The sequence below is a fragment of the Siniperca chuatsi genome, linkage group LG3, assembly GCF_020085105.1.
Source record: "Siniperca chuatsi isolate FFG_IHB_CAS linkage group LG3, ASM2008510v1, whole genome shotgun sequence".
Classification (NCBI taxonomy): Eukaryota; Metazoa; Chordata; class Actinopteri; order Centrarchiformes; family Sinipercidae; genus Siniperca; species Siniperca chuatsi.
In genome coordinates, this window is record NC_058044.1 from 18,259,010 (window position 1) to 18,280,425 (window position 21,416).

Consider the following 21,416-nt stretch of genomic DNA (forward strand, 5'->3'; position numbering starts at 1 on the left):
GAGAGAGAGAGAGAGAGAGAGAGAGAGAGAGAGAAGGAGGGAAGGGGAGAGAGTTATATTTGTGTATGATGGAGGTAGTGAGTGACTGGTAATTGACACAACATCAGGTAAACTTTAAGGTGAGGATGAGTAAATATAAAGCCTTGAGAGTTTGGAGTGAGGACTCAAGTGAAGTGAACAAGAGAGGGTTTTTTTGAGTTACTGGGTTGTTGGAGGGATGAGGTAGGATTACTGAGGAGGTAGAATAAAGAGGGTAATGTCCAAAGCTGAATCACAGAGGTAGTGGTTACTGCCAAAACAATGTAAACACCAGCATAATGCCTTAATACAGGCCGCTGTATGCTGTTATTTCATTCTTGATGCATTTTGGCATTTATATTCCTGATGTCTGGAGCTATTTGGTGGATAGCACCATTTATCCATGATAAATTCAATTTTCTGGGGTTTTAGTGATGGTGTTGAAAAAATGGTGACCAGAAAATGGCACAGACTGTAATTTAAAACATCTTGATGCTTTTAAATGCATTTACTTAACAATAGAGTATTCCAATCAGTGTAAAATAGCCTCACCACATGGTGACGGTGATGACTGTGTAACGATTTTATTGCCAATTACCTAAACCTGGCCTTTCATTATTCATCTAAGTCTCCTTTATTTTGGCAGGTATCCGTATGTCCTTGTCACAGACTGAAACAAATCTGAGAAAAGCATGTGATTTTATTATTACTAGTATTACTATTTCAAGTCTGCATGCTTTATATGCTTAAATATATGACAGGGTATTATATATTTAAACTATTTGAAGGGCTTTTGCTTTATATTGCTAGACACTGTGACCAATAGACTCTCAATAGACAAATTGTCAGTTTGTTAGTCTCTCTTTGGTATTTAGAAGCTGCAGTCTTAGGTGTTGCTGTTTCTCTAGGGTGTAGAATGATCAGACTGAGGTACAGGGCCTTAAGGAAGGTGGTTGGTGGGTGAGTGGGAGGTTTTGAGGGGTCTTCAGGGATGTGTACATCACCAGAATGAAGGCAGGTGATTGAGGTAAGGAGTGTGGAGAAGAGACAAAGTCAGATGGAGGCATCAGTTTGCACTTTAGTGGTGGTGGGGTGGGGGTCAGGCAGGAGTGTGAAAAAGTTTCATGATGCTTGCTTAGTGGGTGACAGGTGTGGAGTGGGATAGGGGAGGTACCTGCATCCATGTCGTTAGGCCACGCACTGGACTGGGATGAGCTGGCAGCAGGCGAGCGTCCAGGGTAGAAAACATCATCTGTGGGGCTCTCCAGCTCACTGTCGTCTAATGACTTCCTCTTGGTGGAGCTGAGGCCATGTGGAAGATGTGTGGAGGGTAGAAGAGAGGTGGGAGGCAGAAAGAGAGGGGGAGAGGAGACATGATTTTTTAAAATATGTAATGGGTAAGTATGGATAGGAAGGATAAAATACCTTGCAGAACTGATAACTTCAAAATAATCATACAAACAAGCACTTCAACATTGAAAGAGACTTCAAGTTTTGCTTCTTAGTGGAAACAATATTACAATCGCAAAGTCTTGGAGCAGAACAGACAAAGCACAAGAAATCTCAGAACTATGAATGAAAAAGAAGGAAACAGGAAGAAAAGTTAGGAAGCAGAGACAGCCACACAGTAAGACTCTCTCTCTATGTGTGTGTGTGCGTCTGTGTGTTTTTCAGTGGCTGTGTCTCATTAGTTTGTGTCTTTGTAGGTGTTTATAACTACCTCCGTGGAAGGTTTGCGTACAACTCCACCTCAGACCTAAAGTGACAGCAGATGACAGAGGTAAGAAGAGAGAAAGAGACAAGTTAAGAAAGACACAATAGAGGAAAAAGCAGAAAGAGCCATCACACATTCATAAAGAGGAAAGCAGCTAACAGAGAGACACAAACACATATACGAAGAGGTTCAGGACAGATTCCAAGACTGAGAATGGACTGCAGTACTAAATGCCATTTATAGGAAGAAACCTCAATGAAATGGCGTACTTTACTTGCCAATAAAGTCATCCTTGCAATAAGAAGCGATATACAGTTGGCAGATATTACTGTGATTTCACACTTCCCTCCAGTCTGCCCTTGGCTTCACAGCGAATCACATACCAAGGTAGCACTACACTTCTGCCACATGGTGGCTTCACCCACAAGAGACTCTACTAATGGTGGGCAGCTGGACATGTATAATGGTCACTGGTGTTTCCTGAGCAACATACATCTCCGTGTGGAATCATAGTTGGGACTGTGTACCTGGTGGAAGGAGGGGAGGTGAGGGAGCGTCGCCCCAGAGCCACCTGGTTGATGTTGTAGTAGCTGGGACTGCTGTCCAGGTCGGCCAGTGAGAAGTTAGGCCCTGACGCCGTGGCTACAGGAGCTGTCAGGGAGAAAAATAAAAGAAAGAGGGGAAGAAAAAAGGCAAGGAAAAAAGGAAATATGCAAGAATGAGTTAAGATGATATGTATATTCCAGATACAGTATATTCTAAAGATTTTCTAAAAAGGAAAATAATCATTGTTTTTTTTTTGTAGCATTTTTGCTACTTACTCTGTGACACTCTGACCAGCTCTGCCACGTTCCACACCCCTGAGGTGACGAAGCAGTCCTGGAAACTCAGGTGCCCTGTACAGAAAAGGATGTGATCACCACTTACACACACACCCAAAAGCTTTCTCTCGAAAGCAAAAACAGCAGAAATTCATGGAGGAAAAAAAAATAAAAAAAATTGGAAGAAACCCTAAAAATCACATCCCTTTGAGAGGGCGACCATCTGCAACTATGTTTGTGGATCAACATCTGTGGGAGCGTGTTTGCTAATTGGATCCATAATTGGAAAATGTTAAGACTGATAAGCATGATGGAATCAATTTTAGTATGCTGATTTGACAGTGTTTGGACACGGATGTGTGTGTACCTACCATTGGGCGGTGGTTTGATGTCTGTGTCCCCTTGTTGGCTGGAGCTGTCTGATTGTCCAGATTCTGCACAGAAACAGAGACGGGGGGAGTAGAGAAAGACAAATGCTTAGGATCTGGTTTGTGTGCTAAAAAAAGTAATCAAAAACATACTGGTAAGTGTACAGTGTCTGGGTGAATCATAGCTATGCATCCATGCTGCCAAGACTGTGATATTTGAGGTGTGAGAGGGAATAAGAGGGACTTGCAGTATGTGCTAGGATATGGTATACATCTTTTGAGTGTATGTGTGTGTGTGTGTGTGTGTGTGTGAATTCACACATTTTTTTGTGACAGTCTAAGAATGTTATCTCCCATCTCCCTCTGTCCCTCCTGACTTAAGGTGCAATGATTTACAGTGTGCTGCTATGCCATTTAGTATCTAACCACGCAATCATATCCTTCGCCCTAATCCTATTTAATACCTTCTTGCTGGTAGGGATTTAGTCTGCGTAAACAGAGCACCTTACACACACACACACACACACACACGAACACACACCCACACAACCATGCACACTCTCTCTCTCAATCTGTTTCTTTTTTTAATGTTTGTTTCATACTTTAATACATGCCATAATCCTTGTATGGAAACACACACATAAATACATAAACACAGATACACAGACCCCATGAAAAGGCTGACCATGCCAGTCTGGCTGACCCGAGGGATTTGAGGAATATTAAAGTTGAGGCAAAACTCTTCCTCTTGGGATGAAATGACAGCAGAGCAACACAAACACATCTGCACAAACACACACCTGTTATGACTGGTCTACGAAACCATGGAGGTTTCACTCACATGAGCAGACACAAACATGCCAAGTCTTGGCAACAAAGGGCCACAATTAGACCTGGAGGAGCTGCATGCTGAAAGAGGAGAGTGCAAGATGAGGTTTTGTAACATGAGTACAGAAAAAAGTTGGTCTAAAGATGGTGCATTCTTGTCTGGGCGGTGAAAAAAAGATGTCGTGTGTGTATGCATATTTGTTTATAGATATATAACACACTGGGCAGCTAGCCGTATGTATTTCCTCAATCTTTGTGACCACGTGTCGGGGTTGGTGAACAAGACTGAGCTCCATTTCCAGGACTGGTGTGGTGTGGGGGGGGGCTAATGCTATTGGCCATCCATTCAGGCCTAGCTAGGCTGTAGCTAGCTAGCAAGCTAGCTAAAGGAGGTGTTTATCTGCAGGCTGTAGGTGATAACAGAGCACATAGACTCCTGCCAGCAGCACTTGCCTTGCAGCCACACTAAGCCACAGATTACTGAGCAGAAACAATAACAGACCTGTCTCGCTGCCTACGAAGCACTGCTTATCCACAGAGAGAGGGGCGAGACAGACTAGAGCGAGAATGAAAGAAAGAAAGAGCACAGAAATGAAAGAGAGCTTCTTTTTCCCCTTCTTTTCTCATGCAGAATCTCTCTCTCTTCTCTGTCTCTCACTGGCTGGGTGTAATCCTGGCAGCCATCTTAGAGCTTGGCAGCCATCTTAGCATTGGCGGTAGCGCCACATTCCAGCTAACTGACGGCACTCACTCCAAACATACGAGGCTGCGCCCCCGCCGTGCACGCACCCAGACAATTTCGAACACACACTCATACGTGGACAAACATTGAGGTACACATTCAGAGTAAACATATATGATGGCCAATGAAAGCTGTTGAAAAACAACCTGACTTCACTGGACTTTTTACCGTCGTGCAGTATTTCACCACAGGGCTCTACAATATTGTAAACACTCTATTTCTCACACCATACATACACTGGTTGGATACACAGCCACCTTACTGTATGTACAGTAAGCTTGAGAGATAGCTGATAGTCTAATACGTAAGTTACAGTATATGCTTTGCTGCCACAAACCTTCACGAGACTTCAAGGGAGTGTACTACCACAGATGGAAGTTCAAATTTCCAAAGTGACTTTGCATGCAAAGCATGCTTCCCACTGTGCGATTTCTGTTGATGTAGTACTAGATCTGCTACTTTAAGGTAAAATCTATTAGGTTTTTATTATCTTATTATCATGTCTATCTATAAGAAGCATAATGAAACACAAAAATACCAAATGTACTGTGTTTCACAGACTTTCTCTATGTTCTGCAATAATGAAATGTGGATTGTGTTTGTCCAATTGCATCTGTCTGCTGACAAAACCAATGCCAAGGCCATCTAACTTCATCATTTTAGCATAATTACATTGTGTTACAAAATCAGTTGATTGTCTTTTAATGCATACCGAATAACATTAAGATGACAACAAGCTTGATATTCAATTATGTTTATTTTGAATGTGAAGAAACTTACAAAATTAAACTTTAATCAGTCCTGAGTTTGTTTCTGGTACCTGCTAAATGTTACAAAATTCTGCCATATAGACGGGACAGAAATTAACCCAGGATCTTATATTTTTTTTAACTAAAAGAACAAGTTCAGGCCTTCTTATAATACCGGATTGACACCATGGAGAACTATGTAATTGACACCAAGGAACCACTATCTCACTGTTATCTGTATTTGGAGACCTTTCTTTACAATACCATAATATCCCCTACTTTGTAATCATGTACTGTATATCTTACTAAGTAACAGAGAACAACTGTTTTTCAATGTGGACATATCACATTTTGGAAAAACCCTGCACTTGGAAACCCTGCCCTTACTGTTCTTTAAATTACCTTTTGTTGGCCTGTCATGACCCCAAGATGTTATGCTGGTAGATAAGAGACTGTCAGGCAGATATGTACAGTAGCAGTGACACTGATAGCTGTCCTCAACATCACCCTGAGGCCTCAACTAGCCAGACCACATCAGCTCTCAGCATTCGTAAGACATTTGGATACATGTTGTTGTTTTACAGTAGATAACATGACTCCTACTTTTTTCTTTTTCCTTCTAAGAGAAGACGTTTATTAATATGTTCTGTGCTGTTTCTTCACCTCTTAAAAAGCTGTCCTGAAAAGTGTACAATAAGATGACCTAGCTAGATACCGGAGCTTTCAACAGTTCTGGCTTTTGTTTTCTGAGTGCAAGGCTCTTTAGCCAACTAACACTGTGCTTACAACATAGCACTACATCATTCATTGGAAATCAGTGCCACTGTTGAGTTCAACAGTGCATCATATAGCTAGGTAGAGGAGTGAGGAGGACAGGAGGAGAGGAGGTAAGACAGAGGAGGTCTGGTTGCTGGTTATCACCGCTCTGCCAGCTGCAGCCTACAACAGCAGCCACAACCCCCTCTCCCCCCTCCCAGCCTCCTAACCACACATCCAGCCCCTTATCTTCCCACCGCAGCCCCCCAAAGCCCTCCCTTCAGCAACCCCAATCATAGTCCTGCAGCCCCCTGGATGCCCCTCCACCTCCACCACCAGCAACCCCATCTCTAACCTCAAACCTTTCAGTCTACCCTGCAGCCCCCTCAAACCAGTGAATTTTAAAACAACTACACACAGATAAAAACACAAAAAAACCCAACAAAAAGCATGTATAGGACTGTGCTTATTTTCTGATTACCAACTATGTTTCACAATTGTTGCAAATAAAACTGGACAACCACTGTAATCATCACATATAAGATTTTTCTCTTTATAAAAGTATTTGTACTTAGGTTCTGATTTTGTGAGTACGCCATCTACACCTGTCTCGACCGGGTTTTAAACTTCTTAAAGCCCCGTCCCACTTGACACTGGATTGACAATATTGACTCTACATTGTTCAGTGCATGAGTCAATCTTGACGTTATCTATAAACAGATATCTGCATAAGAATGCAGAATCTGTAGGCAAGGGACAAGATTTTGTTATCGGAAGCATTCTGGTTTCCATTTGTAGTCCGAGTAGTATTGACCAATCATGTTTGGGTTCACGCCGATGGGTTCCGAGATTGATCTTGATGTAACAGCTGGGGCAATGGTGTGCCACGGTCATGAACAGAAACTGGGCTTTCCCCTCCAACTTGGCTGAAAATATTATTCAAGTCAGATTTTAAGACTGAAATACAACTCACAGTTTAGCTTTTTACTCAATTTCTCACTTGTACTTGATTTCACCAATGTGAAAATAGTCTAAAACATCCTCCAGTGAGTGAGAGAATTCTGAGGTCAAAAGTAAGTAAATAAGTAAAAAGTAAGAAGCAAATTTTCAACAAATAAATAGGAAAGAAAATCCTGTGAAAATTCAGGCTTTTGTGAAACTTCTGTACTGTAGAGCAAAAGTAAATGAGTGGCTGGTGAAGAAAGTTAGAATCAATTCCAGTAAGATGAAAAGGTTTGTATAATTTTGTACGGGTTGGCAGGTCACAGGGTGACCTGTGCTAATATTGGACCTAAATTTGACATGTAGGAACAAAGATGACTAAATGTTTGCTAACACGTTAGCCCTTTAGCACATAATAAGTTGATACACTGTGGTGAGTGTGTGTAGGAGGCTGTTTTCTAACTGTTGCGTTTCTCTGTGGCTGCAGCTTAATGATGCTGCTGTCATTGGTTGCTGATTGCAGAATTTCCCTACAGGCTCCAGGGCAAATCTCACGACACTCACCACAATCAACATAACCCCAGTAATCATGGCCTTGACATACAGTACTGTGCCCCCCGCTGTGTTTGCTCTCTCCCTCTCACAATCTTTCCATCTATCACTGTGTGGCTTAACTCTTACCATCTCTCTGACATCCAGCACACATTTCTGTGGCTTTCCTTTGCATCAATTCAATCTGTACTGCATTCTGTGACCTGTTGGATTGTGCTGTTGACCGACTGGTAATAGGGGTCAGACAGAGCTGCCAGCCTGTCACTCCTTGTGGCAAGCAGACAGCCAGCGGAGCAGCGCAAAGCAGGGAACTAAAGCTCAGCTGAAAAAAGCCCAGATTAAAACAAATTCAAACATGACCTAAAAGCCCTGCACACCCTACAGTAACAGACAAAACTGGGAATGCACAAATTGCATTTCTTCAAGTGTGGAAATGTACGAGCTGATGATTACAAACATGGGTTAAAGCCAAAGTAAAAGTCAAGGTCAAAAATGAAAGAAGTGACAAGTGGGCTCCGCAGTGGCACACCACTGTTTGACAGATGCATAAACAGTGCTGGTCATTTGTGAGTCTGCGCAGTACAGGCATGCACGCTCCTAACATCAATATACAAACCAACAAGTGAGCTAATGTACTCTGTAGCCACATCAAACCAGCGTGTGTCCATATGTTCGCACACGTATGTGTGTAACTACATGTATGTGTACAGACTGTTGGTTCACGGAGATTCCCCTCCTTGCTGGAACAAATGTCAACTCTACTCTCCCCCTCTCCTCTCTTCTCCTCCCCAAAACACAGGATAACGCGGTACAGCCTCCCAATTGGGTTTCGCTTAAGAGGTTTATCGGTATGTTGCTAAACATTCTGACCTTTTTTTAATCCTTAATGCGCTTAAAATGTTCCAAACCCTCCTAATCCCCCCGGCTATCCCACACAGATGTTCACTCAGCTCTTTTATTGGACGTTATTTTATTATTTTTTTTCTTCTTTATTTATATATTTATTTTTTTTTCTGTTTGATTTTTTTATTATTTAAGTCTGTGTCATATGAGGGTATATTTCTGTTTCAGTGTTAAGAAGTCTTTATCATTGCTACTGTTTAGTGTATGTATGCGTGCGTGTGTGTGTGTGTGTGTGTGTGTGTGTGTGTGTGTGTGTGTGTGTGTGTGTGTGTGTGTGTGTGTGTGTGTGTGTGTGTGTGTGTGTGCGCGCACGCGCAGTAATTTGGTCCAAAAGTGTTCACCACCTCCCCATGTGGTGAACCAGAAGTGTGAATGTGACCTTTTTAAATGTTTACTTTGTCAGAAGCAAAAAAAACTTAAGTTACTTAGAAGGGAACCTTGAAATCTTAAAGAGTCATATGAAAATGAAAATTATACAGTGAAATTAATTAATGTGTATAGAAAACACTGGATAGTATATATACTATGCAATTGTATGCAGTACAAATCTGTGTATGCACAAACATTTCTTTGTATGTATTTGATGTACAAATAAATGTATGTAAGTATGTATGTATGCACGTGTGTCTGTGTGTATTTGTGTTTGTGTCCCTGTATCACTGTGCCAGGCAGGCAGGCTGTGTGGCGAGGTGGCAGAGTAGGGCTCTGTATGTGTGTGTTTGTGTGTGTGTTCGTGTGTGGAGCAGGTGTGCCTGGCCGCCCTGCGCAGCTTGCTGCCCATCTGTGCTCCCGTCTGTGTGCCGCCTGCGCCCACGCTCTGCCAACAGCACCACGCCACGGCAAGAAGACCCAGGAGAGAGGGATGCTGAGAGACGAGGGGAGGGATGGAAAGAAAGCGAGAGATGGAGGGGAGGAGGAGAAGAGAGGAGTGAGGGGGAAGGATGGAGGGAGGAGCAGAGAGGGGAGGGAGAGGGGGATTACAAGGCTGGGAGCATGGAGGATCGGAAAGGGAGCAAAAGAAAGTGGGAGAGGGAAAAGGAGGGGGTTATGGGTCTCGAGAGTATGCATGAACTCGCAGGCAATGGGTTGAGTGGGTTATAGTGAGAGGTTGGGGTTCTGAGTGGAGGTGTGGGGGGGTATGTGGCTGGCTGGATGCCCATACATTCCCCCCTCCTTCTTTCACTCCTTCCCGTTGTTTCTCCCTCTCTCCATTCATCCTCTTATCCTCACCCCTCCATCACCTCTTGGCTCCATCAGTGCAGATTACTGAGGACCTGTGTGACACAGCTACACAGTATTCTGTAATGTCTCTCCGTCACTGGGTTGGGACCCAAGAGTCGGCTGCATGCACCTCCTAAAAATGGGTCCCGAACTGTTTCTTGAGACATGTTTTATCCAAAGATATTGGCTTTATTAAGTCACCAGGGTATTCCCAAGCTGCTACAATATAAGCTAGGCTAATTATTAGGTTGTAGGCCCAGCGGTAGTATCCCCAAAGGTAGATTAGATTAAATTAGCCTACTCAATGGCCTATAAAAATCAATTTTGGGAAATTCCAAGAGTAAGAACATCAAAACCCAAGGTATACTAATTACACCAATTTTAAGTTCTTCATTACTGTATGTGGTAAAAATGGCAAATAAAAGCAATTCAAATTTTTGTTAAAAAGGTTAAAAGTGAGTGGATATATTCTGCATATCAAGAGTGAACTCATTCACTTGTGGCATGCCAAATGCTTAGTCAGAGGGGTGTAGAATTACTTCCCGTGAGAGTTATGAACTTAAGTACAGGATGTGTGAATCTACTGTTATGTGTGTGTATGAATTAGGGCTGGTTTCACAAGTTTGTATAAACCTCTCTGTTGCTGGGTTCTTCTACTTCAGGCTGTCTGTCCCCATGACATCACCATTGATGAGATATGAAGTTAAGCTTGAAGTAAAGGTTTGAAACTCAACTTCCACCATTAGATCAGTTTCATTTTATTCTTTTTCTTTAACATGGTTAAAAAAAATCCAGTTTATCAAGGCTTAACATGTTTGTATCATTCATGCTGCCCTCCTCTACCATTTTACTGTATTGAGCTGAAAATGAGTCATGGACTTAGTATCCACACACGTGCCATGGCTTGTTTCCTTAAATCAGAGCATGTGAAACAATGCATTGTGTTAACATTGCCAGTATTTAGGAGCCTGTCAGTACATTATTAACTTACATATACATGTGAAACAGGACTTTATATTATGGTTAGCTTGAATGTATGCAAAGATTTTGGTGTAGGACTAAACTCGAAACCATCCATCTGGTACACTATGTGTCAGCAGTCCATGTTCTGGGTATTTCCTGTTTGGTGGCAGTCAGGTACAATTTATGTAAGAAGGTAGTAGGAACTCAAGAAGCTTAAGTGTATTCAATGTTGTAATTTCCTTTAGGTAGCAATAATAGGAGTTTGTGCAACAGGCAACCCTGTTAGCATCCCATTTAGTTACTGTGATCATTGCAATGCAATGCAGTCACAGAGGCCTCTGACAGAACTCTGATTCATAATTAATATGGATAGTCGAGTGTAAATAAGATTCTGTGCTTTGGAGTCATACTGACAAAACTTGCTTTTGGATAGCCGCTCAAAGTCCTGAAGGACCGCTAGGGCTGAAGGAGCAAGAATCCCACTAAAACAGACACAAGAAGACACACAGCCTCACACACACAGCCTCACACACACACACTTACACAAATGTACTCTTCCAACTGACACGTCAGGGAGAGAAAGCAGACAAGGTTCTGATATGAAGCGTACCTGACTTAGTTGATTAAAATGAAATGAAACTCTTTAACACATGAAGAATTAGTAACACTTACATGTAATGATGTGAATGTGAATATATTAAAAAGAACATGTTAGGAAAAAGTGTACACTGAATTAATGTGTTCAGCCTGTGTGCATGTGTGTGTAAATTTGTATTACTGTATATGAGTATGAGCAGTTTGCATTCATGTACATCTAAGCTTTTTCATTAGCAGAGGCTCGAGCATACTGCATGTGTTTGTGTGTGTGTGTGTGTGTGGCTGAGGCTGAGGCCCCCAGCACGGTTCACGACCCAGCATAACAGAGTGTGAACGTCCCCCTGCTGAGCTGATACTGATATAACTGTCCTGTAAGTGGTGTTGACACCAGCATTATTACCCGTCAACCTCCATTTCTACTCAGCTTAAAGGCGTCAACTGGGGCGGGGGCCCAAGCGTGGTCAGAACCAGTGTCTCTGCATAGCCCTGCTCCAGCCCAAATAAATACAGCTGCACAAAGGCCGGAAAGGGAAAGAGAAGGGGAACACTGGGGAAGGAGAAGAAGGGGGGCAGTCGGGGTACACTTACTCTCGCCACTACCTACGCGGCTCTCACAAGATACAAACATCAGAGAGACACACACTGAATGGGTGGCTGCAGTAGGGGGTTATCACCACCAGGTGGCATTTTCCTGGCACATAGAGAGCATGGTGAAATGCAAATAAAGCAACAAGGCCTTGGGCCAGGCGTCTCAGCTAGCTCAGACTTCACTCTCTAGACTGTAGAAAGAAGCTGGCCAGGAATGGAGAGAAAGAGAGACAAAAAGATGAAAAGGGAGAGAGATGTGATGTGAATAAAATCAAAGTGAAATATGGAGCCGTGAATATTATTGAGATGTGAGTAGGAGCTTATCCCTTCTGCATTTTGCCCTTAGATAGCAAGATCCAACACATAGCGTGCATACTATCGTGTTCAAGTAAAGTGTTTCAAATCAAAATGCCTTACACTCTCCAACATCAGGAGCTGAGCGCTGTTAGACAAAGAGGCAGTTAGAGAAGGGCAAACCTACCAGAAAGTGCAGAGACAGAAAGATATGTGAGTCAGGGGAATGAAGATTTGCAAGAGAACAGAACACAGTCAGAAAATGAAAAAACAAACAACAAAACATAGCACTGTGACAGAATGCATATTTGCGGCAGAAGAGAACAGCAATAAAAGAGTGAGAAAACTTTGCGGAAAGAAAGCAGAGAGAAAACAAATTACAGGGGAGTCTGGGAGAATGTATGAGACACAGCAGAGTATGAAAATAAGCCATATTAAAACTGTACAGTAGTGTGACACTGTCAGCATTGACCAGCACCTATTGACTTTAGGTTAAGCTTTGCAATATCTAGCACCATCTATTACAGATAAACTCTTAAGAGGAATACAAGACAGTAGTGGCGAGTATAGCAGGAAAAAGATAAAAGACAGCATAGTGCTTAAGAGAATTGGCGTAAAAGAAACCAGTACTATGCAGAGCAGTTGAGTGCAGCTTTGCAAAAATAAAGCTGAAAAAGTCGCAGAGAAAGTATAGTACAGAGCTGAATATAGAGCTGAGGAGTGAGGGAAGGCCTGTGTTGAGACTTGGATTTCTCCTCCCTTGGTCCCTCTTCCTGCTGGCCCAGATACACACTGTGGGTCTTTGTGCTGAGGCTGTTACACACACTTCCTGTCTGGCCAGCAGAGGGGTGCTTTAAGGTAAGCCTCTCCCATGTTCTAGCGCTGGAACTGTCTTTCTCTTTATTTCTCTCTCTTTCTGTATTATACTTGATATTTTCTTTCTGTCCGCATTCATCTGCAGTCAGGTTACAGCACATCGTTCATTTAAAATTTTAAACAACTTAGACCACCTGCTTTCTGCCCATAGCCTTCCCTATTTAACATTATATTTGTTTTGATGCCTCTTAGACTGGCACTCTTTTCCTCACTTTTATCTCCCAAGCTCTTTACATTTCTTGTAAGATACATAAATGAAAGTGAATTAGACTAATAGAATGCTGGAGCACTTGCACAGCCAAGGACACGTCGATAAGAGTGAGAAAACATCCTCAACACAGACACACACACATGCACACACACCCACAAAGTGATACTGAGCAAGGTTGCCAACTCCTCCAAAAGCACCACTGAGATAACAGTGATAACAAACATTCTTCCCGCAGCCAAGTCTTTTTCTCCAGAGGAACACTTCAATGAAAATTCAGAGCAAATGTGCCACTTTATGAACATAACAATGCGTCAAAAAGTCAGTTGGGTGAATATGCTGCACTGGAAAGCAAGAGACCCAATTACAGAGGATCTCTTAAGCTCTTTGCTCATGAGAAATGCAATGATGAAAGTAAAGAGAGAATCCATCCATTTGAATGCATTTGAAAATAATGATTGTTCTGTTGGGAATGCATACAAGTCATAAACAAAATTATTTTCTATTGGAAAACTTTTCAATATAATAAGAATTAAGTCATGTATTTAAAAAAATGCAACAGTGTACTTTCAATAAAGTATACACAGTGACACAGGCAGTTATATACAGCAGGTATTGGATACTGTTGCTCCCTGCTGGGTTGTACGCATACAGTGCAGCACTCAGTGGGCTGGACACTGACACAATATGTGTCTCGCTGGGAAGAACGAACAATCCAAGTGACTCAATCCTGTCAATCTGTGCCAAGAGGACAGAGGGAGGGTGGGAGGTGGGTGGTGGGGAATAAAAACAAAAGGAGGAGCAGGGATGCTAGCAGGAGAGGAGGAAAGGAGCTGTTGGCAAGTAGAGGAGTAGAGTGAAAACAGTGAAGGATATAAAGGCTGTGTATATTACATTGTATATATACATGGAGGAAAACTCCAGGAGAGAAAACTTGATCAAAGAGGTCATGCTGTCACGTTGACAACACACACACACATACCCACAGAAGAGCGGAAGGACATGGAGTTAGTGCTGCCAAGCGGTGGTTAACTTTGACCCTTTGGCACTGTATCTGGAGATGATGCCAGCCAGACAGCTCAACGCAGGAAGTAGAGCAAACAGTGTGTGAATGTGTGTGTGTGTGTGTGTGTGTGTTTGTGTGTACACAGGGGTGTGGACACATATTGGCCAATCACAGCCATGAAGTCAGATCGTATGAGCCAATGAAAGCAAAGTGTGACGAGGCTGACAAGGGTTGATGTTCGCTCATTTTGTGCCATGTCAATATGCATTCGTGTTTGGCGGTTGTGTGCATTTGTATCAGTGTGTTGGTGTGTATGCTGGTGTGTGTGTTGCTACGCAGACTGAGGATTAAAGACCATGTAGGAAGAATGTGGGAGGGCGGCGAAAGAGAGAAAGGAGAGGAGTTAGCAGGTAAATGGCAGAAGAGGCAGACTGTGAACTTGTGCCCTTGAGTGCCAGGTCTCAGGAGCTGAACTGCCATCTTATCAAGTGTGGCTCATGGTGGACGCACTCCAACCACACAAAATACAATGCATGTAAGAGATGAAAGAGTGCTCCAAAAGACATGACATGTCGCTTGGTAATGTTCACACACTTTCACATAAGCACACGCACGCACACTCTTTGTCCATTGTGTGGCCTGGTGAGGGCAGATGGAGAGCGTGGTGAGGGGCAAAGGGTGAGGTCATGTGAGGGAGCTGGAGCCAGGCGCGACGGCCAGCCTGAAGTCAGCCCAGTAGTCTTTATCATCAGTGGGTGACCCTGTGAGGATGTGCTTTGAGTGTCTCTTTGGATGTGATCTTTGCACGGATAAAATTAATGTTATGTGTGCACGGATGTAGAGGAAAATGTATCAAACAGGGTTTTGGTGCTGTGGCCTATGAATGAACAACTGGCTGGAAGATTCTCAGCAAAACATTCAACCAGGAAATTCCTCCTAACTGCATCACCTAAACACAGGTGACCCCATAAATACCATTAAAATAAGGGTAAAACGATAAAATATTTACAAGCAAAATCACTCAAAGGGATATGTGTGTGTGTGTGTATGTGTATATGAGATGAATATTGATCTTGAAAACTGCTTGTTAAACATGCATCTTATATACAAACATAATCACACTCACAGACATGCATACCGACACATGTTGAGTAGTAATAAAGTAAAAGAAAGGATTACAGCTTAGGGAGGGGACAGATTGAAAGACACAGAGTAAAAAAACAACGCACAAACAATGTCAACAAGCTAATCCAACAAATGGCGATGGTGGTAACCCTCGCAGCTAGGACAGCTCCGAACAGCTTGGTGTCCACACATCTAAGTGACGGCACCAACACAGACCACTATATAAACCAATCAGGATGTCGATGTACAGTAAAGCAGACCACCATCTGTCTGGTGGTATAGGCACTCACTGGGGAGCCGTATTGAGGTGTGTGTTTATTATCAGTAAATTTATATGAACACACACACATTTTCTTCTCATAACCTTTTGCCATCCTCACACTCTCTGTCCCCAGAAAAGAGCACTCGGTCTGGGCAGAGGACAGCAGGCGACTCCAAGGCTTCTGCCAGACAACAGAGGCCCACAGTCTTTTTAGTGTTTGGATCACAGACAAAGCATGTGTGTACCCACAGAGCACAAGTCACTAAAACAGCACACACTGAACATTTGTATGTGTGTGGGTGTCTGTCCTCGTTTGTCTGCCCTATTCAGCCATTTCTTTCTTAGTTTAGTTAGTTTTACCCTACTGATGGTGTATTGTTGCAATAGTAATCCTTTTCCTCTTGTTGTCTGACTTCATCTCAATCTTTTCACATGGAGAGCAGATAGGCATTCATCTACTGATTGATCTTGCTGTGCGTATCTGTTCGTGTGTGTGTATGAGTGTTTATATAAGGATCACACCCCCCCACCACATCGCAGCGCTTAGCCTGTAAGCCCATCCCGCTTAACGTCTCCTCACTAATTCTAAACCTAATTCACCTCCTTACCACAATCACCCCACACATCATCTCTGTGCTCGACCCCAGCTAAGCTACACACAAAGACACACACAATATCTGATTGGCCACATGGAAACTGGACCATGGTATTTGACTGTGCCGTATAGTTAATCCATATTAATAGTGCTTTGCTTAGCTTCAGCCTATGACCCTAATCAATTCAATTTAGTGTAACCCCACATCCAAAGCCTGCCAAAACATAGAGGTAGAGCCTTCCCACAAACACACCTGATACTCATTTTGGATTCCAACGCAGGACACGAGAACAGAAACAGAAACAAAACATTAATACCACTGCTTGTTATTTTCTCCACCAAATGAGCAGAATTCATTAAACAGACGTATGAGCTATTATCCACACTATATAGAGCAATAAAATGGGAATCATTGTGTGTGTATGCTGGGGCACAGGTTGTGTGTGAGCAGACCTGATCCCCTGTAATCTAACCAGTGATGTAATGCCTGGTGCAGCCACCATAATATGTTACATAACCTTATAACAGGCTTACATACCCTTGGGTTCACATGGTTCATTCTCAGTATGAATGGCTATATTGTCAGGACCAAATGTATAATGTTCAAGATATATAATAATTCAATAATCGATATTAAGTTACTCAAATCAACAAGGCATCAGTAATTTTCACATTGCTGAAGCCACTGAAGAATTCCCAATTTGCGCTGTTGAATATTTTGGTTATGTAAAAAATCAAGTACCTTCAATCAGCCCAGAGTATTTTCAAAAAGTGTCAAAAGTCATTATGCAGCTCCACTCTGAAGAGAACCTGTTTTAAAGACCTAGATTTACTAAGGTCGAGTAGATGCAGAGCAGCAGCACTTACACAAACGGCTACATTCAGCCCTCAAAATGGCTATAGTCAAATCAGTATTAACATACTCACTCACAGCATACCTCCTTGGCCCCCAACTGTTCTTAGCTCAGAGGGAAAGGCTTTTGATTTGGTTGTGACTGGCAGCTCATGTAAACACTGCATCAGCTAGTGAGCGATAGTGGAGACTGGGAGAGAGTTGAACGCCTGCCAAAAGCTGCAAAGCCAAGTTTGGCCATATAGCACACTATGTGTGCTTGTGTGTGTGTGTGCATGTGTTGTGAAAAGAGGGTTTGTATGTGCAGGCATGAGTGTGTACATACAGTATGTGAGCACATGTGTGTCTGTGTTTAACCCATTTACGTAACAGACGGGGTCCCTGGGTTCAAGCAAATTTAAAGACTGAGCGAGCAAGCAAGAAAGGCAGAGAGAAAAAGAAATAGAGGAAGGAGCTATATGGGGAGGGTGAAAGAGGGGGGCAGGCTAGCAAGTTCTGCCAAAATAAAATAAAAAAGTAGGGATGAAGTGGGTTGAGAATTGTAAGGAAAGACAGCAAGAAGGCAGGAAGGAAAATGTAGGAGTATAGACTTCAGGCTGGATAAAGGAAAGTAAGACCGAGAGAGAAAGAAAAGCCCCATTTTTCCACTGATTCCCTTGTTTCCAAGCACAGGGCCTTTGCTCAAAAGTGGAGGCACAAAGCGACGGGCACCTGACAAAGGGATTTTGATGGAGGAAGTTTGACGAAGCAGAGGCTGAACAGACTTTCGAGGCCAGACACCGCACTGCTTGGACGACACTCTGCAAAGAGATTAAGACACTAAGTTGTTGCCCTTGACAGAGAGGAGGGGAGAGAGTCAGACAGAGAAGAGAGTGTGAGAAAGTGTCAGGAGAATGAGAGACAAGGAAGAAAGACCGGGAATCAGGGACAGAAAAGGGAGACACAAAAAGCATGAAAGTGAGAGAGAGAGAGAGAAACAAGATAGAGAGAGGGTGGGAGAGAGAGAAAGGGAGAAAAAGAGAGAAGCATGAAGGCTTGTTTCTGGTGGGACTCCAAGAGCCAGCATCTGTTTGGCTGGGGCTCAGAAAAGTCTAGTGTTTCACCCTGCAGCGCCCGGGGGAATGCTATTCCAGGCTGCATGGGCTTCTATGAAAAACAGCTTTATGTGGAAAAGGGGAGATGGAGGGAACCGGAGAAAGAGAGGCAACAAGGGAAGGAAGGAGAGCAGGAGTGAGAGGAAGGACGAAGGGAGGGAGGGAGAAGGAAAGAGAGGAAGAAGAAGAAAAGAGAAAGTGGAGAGAAGAAAGGGGTGACATACGGAGGAGAGATGAAATTATGAAGAGTGGAGTAAGAGGAAGAAGATGAATGACAAAGTGCAGTGCTTTATGAGATATTTAGAAGATAACAAAAAGTGAAAATGAGAGAAAGGACAGAAACAAAGAGCAGAGGAAATGAGGGCCATGTTTTCATCTGTCAATTTCACCTGTTCACAATACTTATTCAAGCCCACCCCAACAACAGCCCCTACTTATTCAAAACTTGAAAAAAGCAGACACACACACACACACACACACAGAGGATTTTTGTCTCTCCTCGGCATCTGGGCTAGGCCAGCTGTGTTGTGGCTCTCAGCTCCGGGCCTCCTCACCTGTCAGTCAGACGGCTGAAACCCCCCCAAGGGACAACAAACAGCTGGCAGACAGGTGCCGCTGCTGTCCACCTCCCAAACCAGCACCTGTGTGTGTCTCTGAGTGTACAAGCATCTACATACAAACACACAGATAACTGGGTATTCCTTCATCTCTCAGACTGTATATAAACAAACATATCATAGCACGTCTAAGGTGGCTTCTTTTTAGAGAGACATATAGGCAGTCAATCAGTGTCTGGTTGCAAAAAGCCAAACCACTCTACTGCTCAACAGCAAAGCAAGATATGATGTATGATGTTGGTATAGTACAGTGTGTGTGTTGAGGAGGAGGAAGAGGAGGAGGAGGAGGGGTGGGTTATGGTATTAAAGAGGGGCCCTGGGCTTAATCAAAAGCAGAGGCACTTTCCCCTGGAAAAACAAAGAGGGAAAGCAAAGTTTACATGAGCTAACTGACAGAGAGAGGGAGGAAGGAGAGATGGATGGACGAGTGAGAGAAGTTGGAAGGGAAAAAAATAAACATACAGGGAGTCAGAGCATGGAGATAGATGGAGGGAACGATGGAGAGAGAAAGAATGGCACGTCACTGTGACGGAATAAAATAATGAAAATGTGCTTTTCATTTCTCACCAGAACCCTCTCTCTGTCTCTTACCCCATCTTACTCTTTCCTGTCTTTTTTCCACCTTTTGTCACTCTTGCTTTCATTATGTTTCTGAGATACTTTGTTTTGTGATATGATTCTTGTATGTTAATTTTCATTGAATTCTACAATGGAATAACTCCACTCTCTCTATCTCTCTAAAACTCTCTATCTAACTCCCTTTAGATCCCACTGGAACACATAAGCCTGTACTATCCCTGTACTATCAGCTTTGGGGGGATTTCAGTCATTTTAAGGCATTTTACTTGTCTGGCCTGGATTGATGTTGAGTAAAACAGCTCCCAAAACCACCAAACCAGCACATAAAGCTGTTCAGGGTTGGCTGAGGACAGACCAGGGAGAGAGATCAACAGACAAAAGAGACAGACAGATAGAGAGATGGCTGTGGGGATGAGTGAGATGACCAGAAGCCTTGAAAGTCTTGTGACAGAAATTAATGTGGAAAAGTTACCAGATTGATGCCAGGTCCGGCAGTTTTTTCTGGGTTTAAGTGTTGAGGTTTAGCTGTGAGCAGGGTGGGCTGGTATAAAAGTTTTACCAGCAGTTAATTTGGGACATAATACTTAATCACATTCTTTATCCACCAATTAAGATGAGGATTACAGTAAATTTACTGAAAGGACTATATTATGCTTTGATGCATATTTTGTCTTTTTTTCGAGGTGCAACCAACACAAACTTTGACTATGTTGTAAAATACTGTTTTCTAGAAGTAGTTCTCTGTTTTATTTGTGCTTTCTAGATAATTTTTTTTAGATATTTAAGAAGAAACTGACACAAAAGCACCCATAAAGGATAAGGATGGGCTATTCCATATTTTTCTAGCTATCAACAAATCCAATGAAAAGACCAAAACCAACCACTGATTGTCCATCTCTCAACTTCCAACTTGAGTCAAAATAAACTACAATGCACATGATCATCATAATGAAGGGAAATGTCACCCAGTGCAAAAAAAAAAAATAGAATGTCACCAGCTTTATCCTTTAAACAAGACACTCAATCACCAAACTGCTCCACACATTAATCTATAGTACAAGACAGTGGTTGTACTGGGCAGCTCTCAGGTGTGTTAAATGCTCCCTCTCCTTGTACATACTCCTCCAGGCCATTGCCTTAAAGAAATCACATAATCAGTCAACCTGCCTGGTTGAATAAGAGTTAAAGAAAACAACATAACACCACCACAGATACAGCATCCTCATCACCTCAAAGGCTGGGACTCCTCATGCTATCTCTAACAAACACATCATTACTCTTCTTCATTCAGCTGTCTGTTTTTGAAGTGTCTCCCTTAGGCAAGGCTTTCTCTAGAAAACTGTAAATATCCCAGCTAAGTGACTGTTTTGAGCTTACAAGTGCATTAGTGTTATCTTTGGTTGTGCAGCTCTCCTGGCGATTTATAGCCAAGGACCTTCACAGTGAGTAAAGGGGAGACGATTGCAGACGGCGATAAAGAAAAGACTTCACAAGAGCCCACAGCTGGAGGTTAGAGACTGAACAAACAGTATTTAACATTTTCTGTATTTTTCATTCATCCGTCAAGACCAAGATGAAACCCTTCCAAGACAAGGTTGATCTATTTATTCTTTTGTAGTTCAGGTTTTCCTCCATTATTTAATTTAATCTTGACTGCAAGTTCCTCCTATACCAGACCAGGGTGAAACTTGGTACCACGTTAGGATAGAACTGCTTGTTCATCATGCTCATCTCATTTGCTACACCCATAATTGGTTGTGTTTGGTATATTCTTCATCATATTTAAAACATCTTATGGCAGCTAAGTTAACTATGACAAACCAAAAAATATATAAAACACGCGCCAAGTCATTTACATCAAGACAATACAATTACAGTAGTGTATTGTCACTGTCAGCTAAAAAGACTAGCCACTTTAATATTTCATATTGTGTCTCAAATTTAAAGATTAAATGTTTTTTTCTTAAAAAAGGTTAAATTGTTTGTATAACCCCCCATGCTTATGAAACCTTTACAAAACTCACTCAATAAACTCAAAATGGATTTGAGATATATATATATATAAACTAAAACTAAAAACAATAATCTTAATTTGTGAAAAAAGCTGACAGCTACAAGGGCCCAATAAAATAAGTAAATCCAACT

General features: G+C 42.5%; 1 protein-coding gene across 20 annotated transcripts in view; it reads right to left on the reverse strand.

Moving 5' to 3' along the window:
* LOC122872884 (nuclear factor 1 X-type-like) overlaps positions 1 to 21,416 on the reverse strand; it is a 110,780-nt gene that overhangs the window by 20,631 nt on the left and 68,733 nt on the right. For 10 of the 20 annotated variants that reach the window (XM_044188960.1, XM_044188958.1, XM_044188954.1 and 7 more), the window contains 5 exons: positions 2,925 to 2,987; positions 2,554 to 2,628; positions 2,260 to 2,383; positions 1,739 to 1,774; positions 1,193 to 1,320 (listed from right to left, as the gene is read on the reverse strand). In XM_044188960.1, coding sequence (XP_044044895.1) covers positions 1,193 to 1,320; positions 1,739 to 1,774; positions 2,260 to 2,383; positions 2,554 to 2,628; positions 2,925 to 2,987 — 426 coding nt within the window. The remainder of the gene's footprint in view (positions 1 to 1,192; positions 1,321 to 1,738; positions 1,775 to 2,259; positions 2,384 to 2,553; positions 2,629 to 2,924; positions 2,988 to 21,416) is intronic. The other 10 variants (XM_044188963.1, XM_044188957.1, XM_044188952.1 and 7 more) reach the window with 1 other exon arrangement.